Here is a 14,026-nt window from a genome sequence, read left to right as displayed (position 1 = left end):
TCAAGAATGAGGAGAACTGCAAGAGCAGTTCCTAAATTTTGGAATCTGACCTGGCAGGATTTCTTGTGTCTTGAAATCTCATGAGATATTTGTTTTGACCTAAAATCTCACAAGCCTTCGGGAGACATCTGTTCACAGAAACAAAGAGATTGTTGGATGAAGTCAGTACAGAACTTGCTAGGCAGAGAATGTTTCCATCAGGAAAAATAAAAAAAGAAGAAAATCCTTGATTTCTCAAAATGGAAGTCTTTTCATGGAACATACATTGCAGTTCTTAGACAGCAGATTTACCAGATCATGGATGGAATTTCTGATTAAAAGCAGAGAGACCCTCACCACTGCAAACAGTTATTGCTGAATGCTGGGAGCCTTTGATTGCACTTAGGAAGACAGAGGTTCACATCCTATCTAACACAGATCAGAACTTTAATCTGTCTTTCACATACATCCCAGAGATATGTTGTAATTATTGAACTTTTCTTGCTGGGCCAAATAAATCTCCCTATCCCCCAATTTTTTCAAGAGAGAGAAAAAAAGTCTCAATATTATCCCAGTTTGGAACTGAAACAATTTTTGAAACTGAAAAACCTTTTATGGGTGGGGAAAACCATTTCACACCCAGTTTTATTTTAAGCTGCATTATGTGTCCACAGAAAGTTAATGACAAAAAATTATAACTGCCAAATTTTGTCAACACAAGCATTTGAGTCTAATCCAGGGTTTCCTGAACAGTAAACACCAGATGTTGATAAGAACAAGTTCACTTATCTCTGTATCCCATCTCCAACAATATCCTGTTGCAAAGGCATGCTTGTAGGAGTGTAAGAAACATACCATACAGAGAGTGATCTTTTCTCAGTATAACGCCTCTACTTTCAATAATCATATTAGAGACTTCCTGTGACTGTGTTATAAAGCAAGGTAAATCCTCTAAATTAGCTGTAGCTGGGCAGAGGAAGAACAATTTTTTCCAGGGATCTTTCGGTGGGGTTTTTTGGGGCTTCGTTTGTTGGTTTCTTGGGTTTTTTTCACTGATTGCATCTAGTGATCTGTCTATGTCCTCATGCTTGCAGCTTGGTAGCACATTTTCAACCTAATTTCTGAAAATGCTGTTCTTATTGCTGTCGTAAATTGACATAAGGTATGCACCCATCCACCATCAGTGAATAAATTATTCATAACCATGGAATAAAAATTTGTACGAAGAATTTGTTGTCTTCAATACCCCCACATCACCTCCATCTTTGCAAACAATGCTGTCACAGAGTGAACTGGATCACCCTAAAGATCCATCAGCATTCATGCAGTGAATAGCATGAAGGGTAATTGAAGTGAGTCAATATTGATTTACTGACATAACAAAACTGCAGAAATGTTTATGTTAAGAGTAACACAGACACAGACACACTACACACATTTACACAAATGAACACTTTTGATATTTAAATAAGTATATTTCAGATGGAAGGAACAATGATTTTCCACCAAGGGTGGGATTCAATCCTGGTGACCAAAAGACAAAAAGATCTTTACCAGAGAGGTGCCCCAAGAATTAATCTGTTGCCCAGAAAATGCAGTCTGTTAGAAAGGTGCTAACAACTTTGGAGACTGTCTCAGCACTTTAACCCTCTAAGTGGGAAGGGGGAATCCCTCATGCCTTCTGCAGTCCAACAGTCTGTATTGATTAAAGAAATAAAATCACTTTCACAGTCTATGTACATTTTAGAGCCAAGTATAAAACCATGAGTTAATGTTATGATCCTAGAATTAGTTTAATTTTAAACAATATGAACCCTAGCCATTTCTCCCACCCCTTCCAGACAGCAGTTTCTTCCCTCAGTTCTTTGATTCATAGCTCTAAACTTTTACTTGAACTATATAAATAGCTGGTAAAAGAACTATCAACCACGTGGATCAGCTTTTAAATAGGAACATGACACCGCCAGTGCGTTATACAACTGCCTGTGAGACAGCAGTGAACTGCTCAATATTGGATTCCTAGGATCTATTCCTGACTCTCAGAGAGGAGTGTGGTCTACTGGCTAATGATAATATAGTCACTGCAATGAATTTGGCCTATTTATCCTGCAAACACTGCTGTAAGCTGAATGAAACTTGCTTCTCCCTAGGCTTGTCCATTCCACTATGTATATAAAGTAAGAACTAATGTCAAGCAAAAGAACCTTTGTTCTGCAGTAACACTCACACAATACATAAAGATTCAGAAATTTCTTCATGAAGATGAATAAAGTAGTGTCCTTTCTTGGCCGCAGGCCAAACACATCTCCTCTTAGAGCACTTCTCACAACCAGGCACTCCTGGTGTCAGGTATGCCAGTTTCCCACAAAAGGTACAGCACTGTAGGAATGGTACAGTTACATTAGGGTTTCATCTCAAATTTAGAATTTTAGAACAGAAGAAAAAGTATCTTATTCTATTTATCAAAATCATGCAATTTATTGTAATTATCATATAACATTAAGCTGAAAGATAACATGTGAAACTTGTTACCTGGATTGTGTCGGGCAATATAATCAAATGCCCAACATGCACCTTCTTTGACTCCAGGGTCAAAGTCTTCCAAGCAAATCACCAGTGTTTCCAGTGCTCCACTCTGAACTACTGCCTGAGCTAGCTGTGGAGAATGTTTAGCAATTGCTCTTAGCACAAATGCAGCTGTTTTCTTGTAGTAACGCTAGACAAATCAGAAAAAACAAAACAAACAAACTTTCACTAACATTAAGTAGTTCAAAGCATAATACAGTACAGGCATGCCTAAATTAGACTTTTTTAGTAGCAGCAATATCTCATACCAGTCCAAATCAGGACCACTAGACATCACACAAACAACAAACCTACAGTTCTTTGAGACAGCTCACGATCTAAAATCTACAGTAAGTGCATAAACAAACAGAAAAAATGAGAGAGCTAAGAGGATATGGGGAAAAGATAATAGTCTAGATAAGTCTGTTTGTTCAAGTGAGTAGTGAACGACAAGAGCTGCAAAAACAATAGCTCTTAACATATTTAACCAGATTACACAGGTTATGCAGGGCAAGCTCCTAAAATAATTCTACCCATCTGTGATACTAGCAAGGTATCACAATTTCTAATGCAGATACCCTCACAACATCTCTATGAGAAAACAATGTTTACATTCACAAACAGAAAGCTAAAAGCATTAGATCCAATAAAAGGGTTTAGGATCTGAATCCTGAAATGCCTAAATACTGCCTAAAGTCCACAGCTAAGATCCTGAAAACCCATCCCTCCAACACCCAATACTGAATGACCCTACGTTTTGACCAAGCAGCCTGCAATTTTACTCCTGCATGTGTGCAGAAACAGCTCATTTTGTACAGGACTAAGCACTTTGGCATCTCTGTCATAAGTGCAAGCAAGTCTAAGCTCTTGTCTCAGTTCTGTCCATCCTCCTCAGTGCTGGACCAAATACATGTTTTGAGCATGAATATTTAATGTATGACACTGCACAGTCATGGGGTTCCCATGTAAACTGCAGCAGTAGTTGTAGTTTCTTCTAAAAGCACAGGTAAAGTCTTTCCCCAAAAGTCACATTTCAGTCTCCTCTTGCAGTTTCATAACTCTCATTGGGGTGTGGAAGCTGAACATTAAGTTTCTTCCACTGCCTTATAGTTTCAAAATCTAGAGCCTGGTTAAAGTACTTCAACCAGAGAAAACTGTGTTGTGAGACAGCTCTCCTCCCTCATGAACGGCAAAATTCATGGGGACACAAGTAACCTACTGCTATGTCCATGTGCCCAGAGTATGGTCTCCAGCCTGGCCATTGACAGATCATCCCTATGGACAAGCTCTAGAGGACTCTTCCTCCACATGCCACCTGGTTTTGATCTCATCCCAAGACGATCGATTCTCCCCTGCTCTGCACAGGGAGCCTGGGCACTTTATAGTGCTAGATTCCTACTGTCAGTATACCCAAAATTTAAACAATGCAAAGCCCACATCCCTTTTGGATCAAGTCCAGAAAAACAAAGAACCACGTCAGTGGTTTTTTGCATCCTGTAAGGTGCCCAAACACCTTCAAAAGTCTGATCTAAAGCACTAAGGTATGGCAACAAAGAAGTACCTGCAATGGCCCCACAGGAAGCAAAATGGACCCAGGCCACTCCCTGGCCCTGAAGGAAGGTGACACAGCATATCACATTCATCCACCTGAACTCCTCTTTCCTCAAAGCACAATGGCCTCGTCTATGCTACTGGAAACTGTCCCTGCCTTGTGTTATCTTTAAACCATGTCCAGGCATTGTTGAGTAGTCTGATGGCTGGCATTGGCTAAAACCACATCAGAGAGCCTGTTAATGATTAACAAGCACAGTCATCTTCCAGTGCTCAAACACATGGCCTTACCTTCCTTAGTTTACCAGTAATGATATAATTCCTTAATGCCAAAAATCCAGTCTTCTAATGTACCTACAAGCAGGTACATTAAATATAATTTACAAGCAAAGCATTAGACCTCATTTAGGGGGAACAGAGGTTAAGGGAAACAGAACAGAAAAATGGTGAAATTCCCAGATAATTTAAGATACCCCAAGTTTTGATGAACTCAATGGAGTTGTTTTATATCAGTCTATGTCTGTGCAAATATGGGTATGTTATTTCTGTTAAGTAATTATGCTCCTGGCAAAGAAAAACACTTCTTTGTTTTTATTATTCAAAACATTATTATTTACAAACAAATCATATTCACAGGCAACAGTCAAAACACACAGTAAAACCAGATTTTGCTCTGTTTAATTGATAAAACATTGATCTGGGATGTGACCCTGTAACTGTTCTCCATAAATCAGTAGAAATAGTATTCATTGTGTGCTCAGAGAACCTCATCCTTAAATATAGATGTTGATACATTAAGATTGAGTGGAATGGAAATGTTTTCTTTTGCCTATGGGAAGTAGCAAACTGTATGCATTGCTAAACTCTGCATGAACTGGATAATGAGTTTCACTTGCTCTCAGTCACCAAGGCATATTATGCTTTCCATGACCTCAAACTAGTCTTGCTGCTGCCCCAAGTAATTCTGAATTACAGCTATCTGAGTGTAGTGACAGCATGGGCAGTAACATGGAAGAGATAAATCAGGGTACTCCAGCTAATTTAGTGAGAGGTTTGAGTTGTAGCGGGGGGATAGTTTCCAAACCAACACAGAGGGTAGTTTTGTTCCGCTTCTTCCCTTAAAAATAGAAATAAAATAATCAAAATGCTTATAAACTTGTCTAATTAAAACCTTAACTTTCTTTCCATACTACCCTAGTATCTTGCCATCAAAGTTTTTCTTTAGTTTTTTTTCCCCCATGATTAATGATTCTATATGCACAAAAAATATGCAATGAGTACTTACATCTATGTTTTCCTCAAAAGATTTAAAATTAAAATATATAGCTTTCCAAATTGTATTTCCATTGAAAACCTACTTCTTCTAAATCAAAAGTGCAGCCTTAGCATGGCCATGATATCAGTGCACTTAACTCTCAGTTGTCTCTCTCCAGTTTTTAGGAACCTTACTAGAAAGTATTTCTGTTAATCTAGGTTAGCATCACTGGAAAATCACAGCTGGAGGAGACATGGAGCTTGAAGAAAAATGTGTAAAAGGGAGTAAAAGAGACCACCAGATATATTTGCATTGCAATTGTGACTATACTTTGTTTGGTTTTGACAAATATGAAAATGAAAGCCTTTCAGTATATTTTTCTATGCCAGTGGTTTGATATTTCTCATGCTACAGATTTCCAAAAGCCTATGTCTGGAGATATCAAATATTTCATTACAGAAGTTCAGGTTTTTTATATGTATTTTACAATTGTCTGGTATTATTGACAAATCCTAGTCAATTACCACCCCAGCTTTCAAATTGTCTCATTTTTAAAGAGAGAGCTTTTACAAAGCATCACTCAACATTTTAAAAACATTTCAGTGCAGTGAATGTATTTCCTATAGTGCATTAAACAGTAATACGATATTTTAAAGTCAAGCTTATTTGAAGTCAAACTTAGGCACACAATGATCTCGCAGAGGTTCAAACACACATGCTGCTCTGACTTCAGTACATTTAATGTCATATTAGAATAACAACAGATGCTGATACAGAAAGATTTCCCCTTCCCTGTGCAATAGTTAAAAAAAAAATATTACTTAAGAAAACAATCATGCCTTACATTCTCCTCAGGCAATGAACGCACGAGCTGTGGAAGAATGCCTGCCTTCACAACTGCCTCTGCCAAGTCCACGTTATAATCAGCAAGTCTCCCGAGACCCAAGGCAGCAGTCTGTCGAACACTTGGGACAACATCCAGCAAAAGAGGTCTCAGCAAAGACACTACACCTGAGTTACAGCAAGAAGAAAAGAATCCATTTGGTAAGCAGAAATTTTTCTAAACATTTGCCTTTATTCATAAAAACCTACTCTTCCAGGTAATAAGAACATGTAGGAAATCCAGGTGTTCCGCTGAAATGAAGTTGGCACTTGAATAGCACTGCTGACTGTTTCTGACCATTTTTCATAGGTACAAAACAATTCTGAAATATAAAAAAGTCACATGTAGAAATAAGCTGTATTCAAATATCTGTAAAATACATATCTTAAAGTTTAAACAAGAAAATAAGGTATATTCAAACATATATAAAATGCACACGTTCACATATTCATGGGAAACTCCATCCAGAGGTCCTGGTGAGAAGACATTGTCTTGTCACTCATTTATCATGCCAGCAGAACCTCTCATTGAATTGCACCAAATTACATTTCATCTGTTATAAGCAATGACTTGGAGACCAAAATCCACACTATATTATACTCCAGACAGAAGAGCCGAAGATTTTCTTATCATCTTTATGATGTGTTTCCACTGATGAGTTCACAGTGTATCAGTTAAGCATAAAGAATATGAAAGTACCAGCGAGGGGAACTATAAGGAACTAGAAACTGAATTACTGGATAACAAAATGGTAAGTGAAATGGAGCTCAAACAGGAAACCCAACCCCAACCTTTTATATGCAGTGATGGACCCCAAACAGATTACTACCAACCAGAAGAAAGATCTCAATGTGAGAGCAGACATGTGGAGATACCAGCTCTTGTTCAGTAGCAGAGAAGAAACTTTACCCACAGAAGTACACAGGGTGCTCAGGATTATCTGGAAAGGGGTAGAGGCCAAAGCAGAGACCATCACTATCCTACATTTAATACCCTCCAGTAGAGCAGAACTGAAAAAGGTTCAGTGAAAGGCAACAAGGATGATCCAAGATGACCAATCTGTATCTGGAAGCTCCTTCTACAGTTAAACTAAGGCTCTTCAATAAGGATAGAAATGAGATTCACTTGGTTAAATAAAAAATGTGATTTCTAAGGTCTGGGAAGGGAAAATCACTTGTATTGTGATTCTTCAAATGTACTCTCCCTCTACCAGCCAGTTGCATGAATTAACACTTTAGAACTTTATACCTCAGCCAGAAAGCAGAGCTCTCTGAAAACACAGATGTGCTACAACAGAATACTGAACTCTCAGAGCTACACACATTATCTTCATATCAGCTTTCTCAGTCCTTTCCACTACATTTTTTTGGTAACAAAAGGAAAGATTTAGTTGGGTGACTGTGGAGGAAAGCAAGACTTCCCTCCCCAGGGGCTCTTGTGGTTATTAGCAGTGAGCAAAGGTCTTTTAGTGTGACAGTCCCACAACAGGGGATCATTGCCTAATGGAAAGTAACACCATGGTGTTCAACAGGCACACCATGACAAAGAAAAGCTGAGGACCTCAGAGCAGGGAATAGTCCAAAGGGATGGAGGCTATAAGAAATTACACCCATAGCATACTTCCATATAGAAGGACACTGAAAAGGAAGGGAAAAAAAGTAAGTTGAGCAGCAATATAATTCTCACCTTTATTTTACATCAAAACCAATTGCTCCAAGAAAGAAGAAAATAACCTAATAATCTATACATGGCTCTGAAGGAGCTGGGAGTGCAGATGTGGAAAAACTAACTGTGGAGGCCATGCTGCCCACTAATGAATTTGTGGGAAAGTCAATATTCCAGACAAAAGCTGCACTGTCATGAGAGGTACAGCCTCCCAGCATGTTCACAAGTCAAAATAAAACAGGTCTCAGGGGGGCACACAATAAAAGAAAAAAGAGAAAAGTAAAATTAAATTGTGATGTCTAATAGCACTACAGAAGCACCAAATAGGGCTCTGTAATATGCATTAATTGAACATGTATGTGTAGTACCTATGGAACAGGTCTGCAATGTAGCTGGCACCTGCTCACACTTCTGTCAAAGCCACTGGGAGCTGAAAGAGGCCTCCCGTGTACAACTGACAAAAGACAGATCCTCCAGTATTGTAAGACCAACATGAATGCATTTAGCACTTTGCAGAAGTCACTACTTCAGAATGCGGTCATCATATTGACATCTTCTCACAAACTCCCCAAATAGCAGGTATGGTCTCATTAGGAAGTTATGTTTCATATAAAAAATGCACTAAGTACTTTATATGACAAATTAAAAGTAAAAACAAACATACGAGTTGGGGCCAACACTGTATATCATCTATTACCTTCTCGTAAGTCATCTGCACCCTCTGTGGGAGGGCATTTCTTGTCCTTCCCTCTAACATCAGTTGCATGGTCAAACAGCTGCTGAAATTCCTAAGGGAACCTCATGCTTGCTGTTCTGACTCTGTGTACATTGAAGGTATTTCAGTAAAGCAGGAAGAGTTAGAAGTAGTTCATTTGCATTTAGTGTACACATATTACATTTGAGCCCTTGACTTGATATAATATGAAACAAGATTATTTAATAAATTAAAAAAGGGAGAAAAATATTTAGTTTTATTGATACAAAAGAGACTGTTAGAAGTGGTTGATGGAGACAGAAAGGAACACTTCAGTGTGCAGTGTCTTGACCCTAAAAAAGCCAAGAGCCTGATGGCTGGGACATTGAACCAGGATGTGTCCAACTCGTAATGTCAGTTCTGGTGATGGTCTCAAAATCCAGTGAAATTTAAACAGACTAGAATCACTTTACCCAGGAGTTAGGTCCGGACCATGTGACATGTTTCCGGTCTTAATGACATACCTACACACTGCAAAATGTAAAACCACATACAAGAAAGTTTACACATACATATGCTTCGAGTTGTCCCAAATGTGAGATTTATATAATTTGTATTTTCAAGATTAGTTGATACAGATTTCACTTTTAGAACGGGGTAAAAAGCCTTGAGTCTGGAAATGTTTCCATGCAGCATGCCTCCCCATCACCAATACCATTCATTTCATGGCAGTATAGACTTTGTAAAGTTGGGTGATAACATTTAAGCATCAGCACAAAATGTTCTACTGCGAATTATTTTAGCTGGTGCAGCTTAAAGTGAGGAAAAAGATGAAACGTGAAATGGGAGTTACTGTTTGAAGAAAGGGCACAAGAGGCTACAACAAGGTTAGGAAAAAAAACAGGTTTAGAAATAATAGCAACTGTGCTGATCCTCAAGGAGACTATATTTTCTTAAAATGATGTCTGAATGTGAGAAGAGACAGTGGACAAATAATTATCATAGCAAGAATTTTCGAGGAACAAGATGAAGAAAAATCAATTCCTGTTGTTGTACAAGCCTTATATTGACATCAAATTAACTGAGAATTGAGAGAAGTGCATAGGCCTAAATTATGCCTGCACATTGAACACAATTGAAAGCTTTTACCTTTACTTTCCACCTTCTCTTAAAACCACTTTCTTCCTCTGTGTTGAAATGCTATCCATCATCTCCAACTACTCTTTGAGACCAAAGGCTTGAGCAGTTTTTATCACTGTCATGATTTTTATATCTTTAGCAAACCTAGTATTTCTTTCTTTACAGCACTTAGAAAGAAAAGAATTAATTCTGAGAGCATGGAAACAGCTACACAGATTCTATAGTCTCCACTAAAACATCTACAGGAAAGATATCCACCTTCCCTTCTATGACTTTTGAAGATAGTGCTGAAAAGGGCAGATGTGCCTGAAACAGGATGAAGCTTTCTGGCACTGGCCCCAGCCCAGCTCTTTCTCCCAGAGACAGCTGTATTTGGTGAGCTCCTCTATTTGATCTCTTCCTGTCAACTATCCTGTCTACAGCAAAGTCTACCCCTCTTCTCCAAAGAGGTCCAAGCCAGGAATCCTATCAACCTTTTTAATTAAATTCAAATGTATCTAACATTATCTTAGAGTGGGAAAATAGGCAAGAACCTTCCAACAACTTCCTTTTACTTTACCATTCACCCAAGTGAACAAGGCCATACAGATCAGGGAGTAACAGTGTCTTGCTGCTGAAACTTTAGAACTCTTAGGTCTTCTTCCAAATAAGTCTGTTGTGACAGAAGTAGAAAATTCATTAACTGTAATTCAAAGGCAACCACACGCATAGTAAACTACAAAATAAGGCATTTAGACCACTGGACAAGATTTGTTTTGGAAGAGTTCCCACTAGCACTCAGAAACTGAGTAACAAAGAATTACTGCCAAATATTCTCTCTTGCATCACAGAACCTTGGCTGACCTTGGGCAAGGAACGATTCCTCTTTCTATCCTCAGTTTCCCACTCAGATTTGTTTTAAAGAATGACACACTTTAGAAGCTGAATCACACACTTCTCAAGTGGAGCTGTTATGTACAGGCCTGATGTACTTTCTTTTAGCAAGCAAATGCTGGCTGCTGCCTATCTGGGGAAAAAAAAAATCACTCAGGGCAGCAGCAGGTTCCAAATTTTTTTAATTTTAAGTTTCTGTAGCCAAACAAATAGTCACTATTCTGGAGAGAGCAATCTTTGCTTGGTCATTTTGATTTCTTGGGGAAAATCACCTGGAATCCATGCAGAATACTTCTACCCTCCTCCCATCCCCATCAAATCCTTGTCAAACTTGACTAATCACAAAACAGAGAAACGTCACTACATTGGAAATTCTTTCCATTTCTACACCTGAAGATGACCACTCCTACCCTATTCTCCTTCCTTAAAGGAAAGTTTATTTCTGTTTTAAAATGTGGAGTAAAGTCATTCTACACTACTGCTGTTTCTGGACTCCCTCTTGTCTTGAAGATTCTGTCCTTCTAATTTATGTTTTGGATCAAAGATAACATATCACTTTTGTTTGCTACCTCTTACATTAAGAACATTCACTGGTACTCATACATTTATCATATCAGCTTCATTTTTTCAGAGCTCCTCATGTCAAATTCAGCTGATTTAACAAGGAAATACAATGGAAATTTATTTCTGCCTCACCCCAACTCCCTATCTTCAACTACCCTTTGTTAGAAGCAGCATAGCAGTGAGTTTTAAGTCTCCTCCTTGAAACAAATTTCTCAGAAGAGTAGTAAGAGAGAATTTTCACACTCACTCATCTCGACACAGCCTCTTCCAGAGACAACACAGTATGCATGTCTCAAGTACAGACTCCTCAAGTGTGACTCTCCATGAGAAAGGACTCCTCACTGCAACAGTTCCATGCACAGCACAACTACAATCCTTCAAAGATCAAAGGGAACATGAATACAGTTTGGTAACAGAGACTCTGGGTAATCAAGTAATTCGTACAGCAATTACCAGATGGTGTGGGACATAATGCAGATTCAGTTTGACAGTATGACTGGAGATTTCTGAAGGATTGAGGAGCAGTAAGTTTCTCCTCCTTAGATGCCAGACCCTGCTTCTACATTAATGAAGCATAACTAATCCTGTTCCAAGAGGATGAATTTCTGAAAATACCTCTCAAGGGGGTATTAGTGGCCACCACACAATCCTACACAGACACACCAAAACCAAGGTGGTCACAAGGAGCTGCTTCTTTTTAATGGCCACTTGTTAAGATGAGACTGAAGTTTCTAACAAATTCCAGTTTTGACATTTTACTTGCAAATCTCCAAACAGGACAAGAGACTGAGAAGAGGAGGAATCCTGGAGCAGTTGAGCTTCCATTTCATTGAGTTACAGAAAAAGCCAAGTCCTCCAGCTTCAGCTGCATTTACCTTCTCCTTCCATCTCTCTCGTACTTTCCTTAATACACAGCCTCCTTTTTCTTTTCATCAGGTACCACCATCAAGCCTTGGGGAAAGCCACTCTCCACACCTGATCTGCTACAACTCCCAAGACAACCTTTTGCCTTTCTTGCCACATTGCATAGTCCTCTCCCACTTCTCCTGTCACCAATGCTCAGCAAAACTTTTAACTCCAAATAAAAATAATTTAAAAAACCCAAACAAACAACCCCCCAAAAAAACAAAACGAACAAACAAAACCAAAAAAAAAACCAAACAAAAAAACCCTGTATGCATCCTTCACAACAGAGGACACAAACCCCAGTGTTGAAACTGGCTACATGGGGGCACTGGAGTCTGTTATGCATATCCACTTTCAAGGTCCAAATTCTCCCAGTAAGCTTTCTATAAAGTACTGTCCTATCAAAGCACATTCTTTAACATTATGAAAAATGTGGAACTATATCCTAAAATTGCTTCCCAGAGTCTGATCCTAATTATACAGGGCCAAGTGTCCAATTATCACATTCAAAAATGGTACATTTAAGATATGTACACTAGAAAGAAAAGTTGATGGGCAGAAAGACTGCGTTGGAGGAGGGGAAATAGATTTGAACAGCCTTTCCTCAATAATAAAGGCTCCTAAAATGACTCCAAAGACGTGGAAATACAGCTCTTAAAACCTGTCACCAGTTAGCTCTGAAGGCATGAGAGACCTAACACTGATGCCAATCACCCTTTAGTTACATAAAAACAGACCACAAAGTAGGGGACAATCTGCCATGCCACAAGGGTTTGTGGTGGAGCCCCAGTCTGACTCAGATGAGCCCTGCCCCCAAGCTATAGCCTCTTGCCAGCATGGTGAGGAACAGATACAAGAGAAAATGCTCAAAGGTAAGGAGAGGAGAGGGTTCAGTCCTGAAGTATAAGGCCTCAGAAGCAGCTTGATACCAAGCATAAGGGAGAGGAGACCTTGGCTCAGGGTTGTGGGCTGATGGAGTGGAAGGACTGTTGGAAGAGACTCACTGGGAAAGGATCTTCCTTTACACTGACATTTTGGAACTTTCTTGGAACCCTGCAGACTGCTCAGCACGTAGGTAAGGCAGAGGAACCACATTTGAAGTTATCTGCCCTAGATGATAAAACCACCGCAGCAGCAAAAGGGAACCCAGGTGTGTGGGGCCCCAGCACACAGGCTGCTGTACCACACAGCTTCAGAGTTCTTTTTCCACGTTCCATACTCAGCTTTCCCTATGATTTCCACAGCCATTATGCTTAAGAACGTGATTAGCCCCAAGAAAAGGGTTAAAGAGTTGATCTTGTAATATCTTTAAAGTCAAAGGCTAAATTGCAAGACTAAACTGTTTCTTAATCACAATGATGGCCTTAAATAACTTACATATTAAAAGCAACATTCTCATCACCATATATTCTAGTGCAAAATAAATAAATAAATAAAGTACTGTCAGATAAGTCAAAAATGAATACCCAGATGTAATTCAAGTCTTACTCTAAGTATTAAACGTGAATTGTAAATGCCTCTAAAAAAAAATCAAAACAAAATGCTATTTCAATGGATTTCACTGCACTTCAAAAGGCAAAGAAGAATTAGACCCTCGGTGACTACCACTCTTAGAAACATATTAGAACCAGCTCAGGCTTTCTCCTACATCTTTTAAAAGACAGACAGCTGCCTAAATCTCAGTGCAAGAAAGAGAACTCAAATTTTCCCAAGTTCTGCCACTATAATTGAAAATAGTCTGTTTCTAGGATTTTGAATTTTGGAAGGATGAGGGGGCGTGGAGCTGAATAATGCATTCTAGTACCAAACTTCATGAGCAGTAGCTGCCAAATGAATAGATTTATTTTTAAAGTGTATGTTTAAAACTGCTACTATCAAAGTAGCTTCTCCCATTAGTCAACAGGCCTCCAGAAACAAGATTGTCATTGTTTCACATGTATATTTACTAAAT

General features: G+C 38.9%; 1 protein-coding gene across 2 annotated transcripts in view; it reads right to left on the bottom strand.

Moving 5' to 3' along the window:
- SPAG6 (sperm associated antigen 6) overlaps nucleotides 1-14,026 on the bottom strand; it is a 34,291-nt gene that overhangs the window by 16,953 nt on the left and 3,312 nt on the right. Inside the window, exons 3-4 of one of the 2 annotated variants that reach the window (XM_051802446.1) lie at nucleotides 6,195-6,361; nucleotides 2,512-2,695 (exon numbers count right to left, since the gene is read on the bottom strand). In XM_051802446.1, the coding sequence (XP_051658406.1) occupies nucleotides 2,512-2,695; nucleotides 6,195-6,361 (351 nt within the window). The remainder of the gene's footprint in view (nucleotides 1-2,511; nucleotides 2,696-6,194; nucleotides 6,362-14,026) is intronic. The other variant, XM_051802447.1, reaches the window with a different exon arrangement.

Source organism: Manacus candei, unplaced genomic scaffold (genome assembly GCF_025592945.1).
Source record: "Manacus candei isolate 608988 ecotype Guabito, Panama unplaced genomic scaffold, ASM2559294v1 h1tg000056l, whole genome shotgun sequence".
NCBI lineage: Eukaryota > Metazoa > Chordata > Aves > Passeriformes > Pipridae > Manacus > Manacus candei.
The sequence above is the reverse complement of the archived record's forward strand: the minus strand, read 5'-3'. Positions and strand labels throughout refer to the sequence as shown.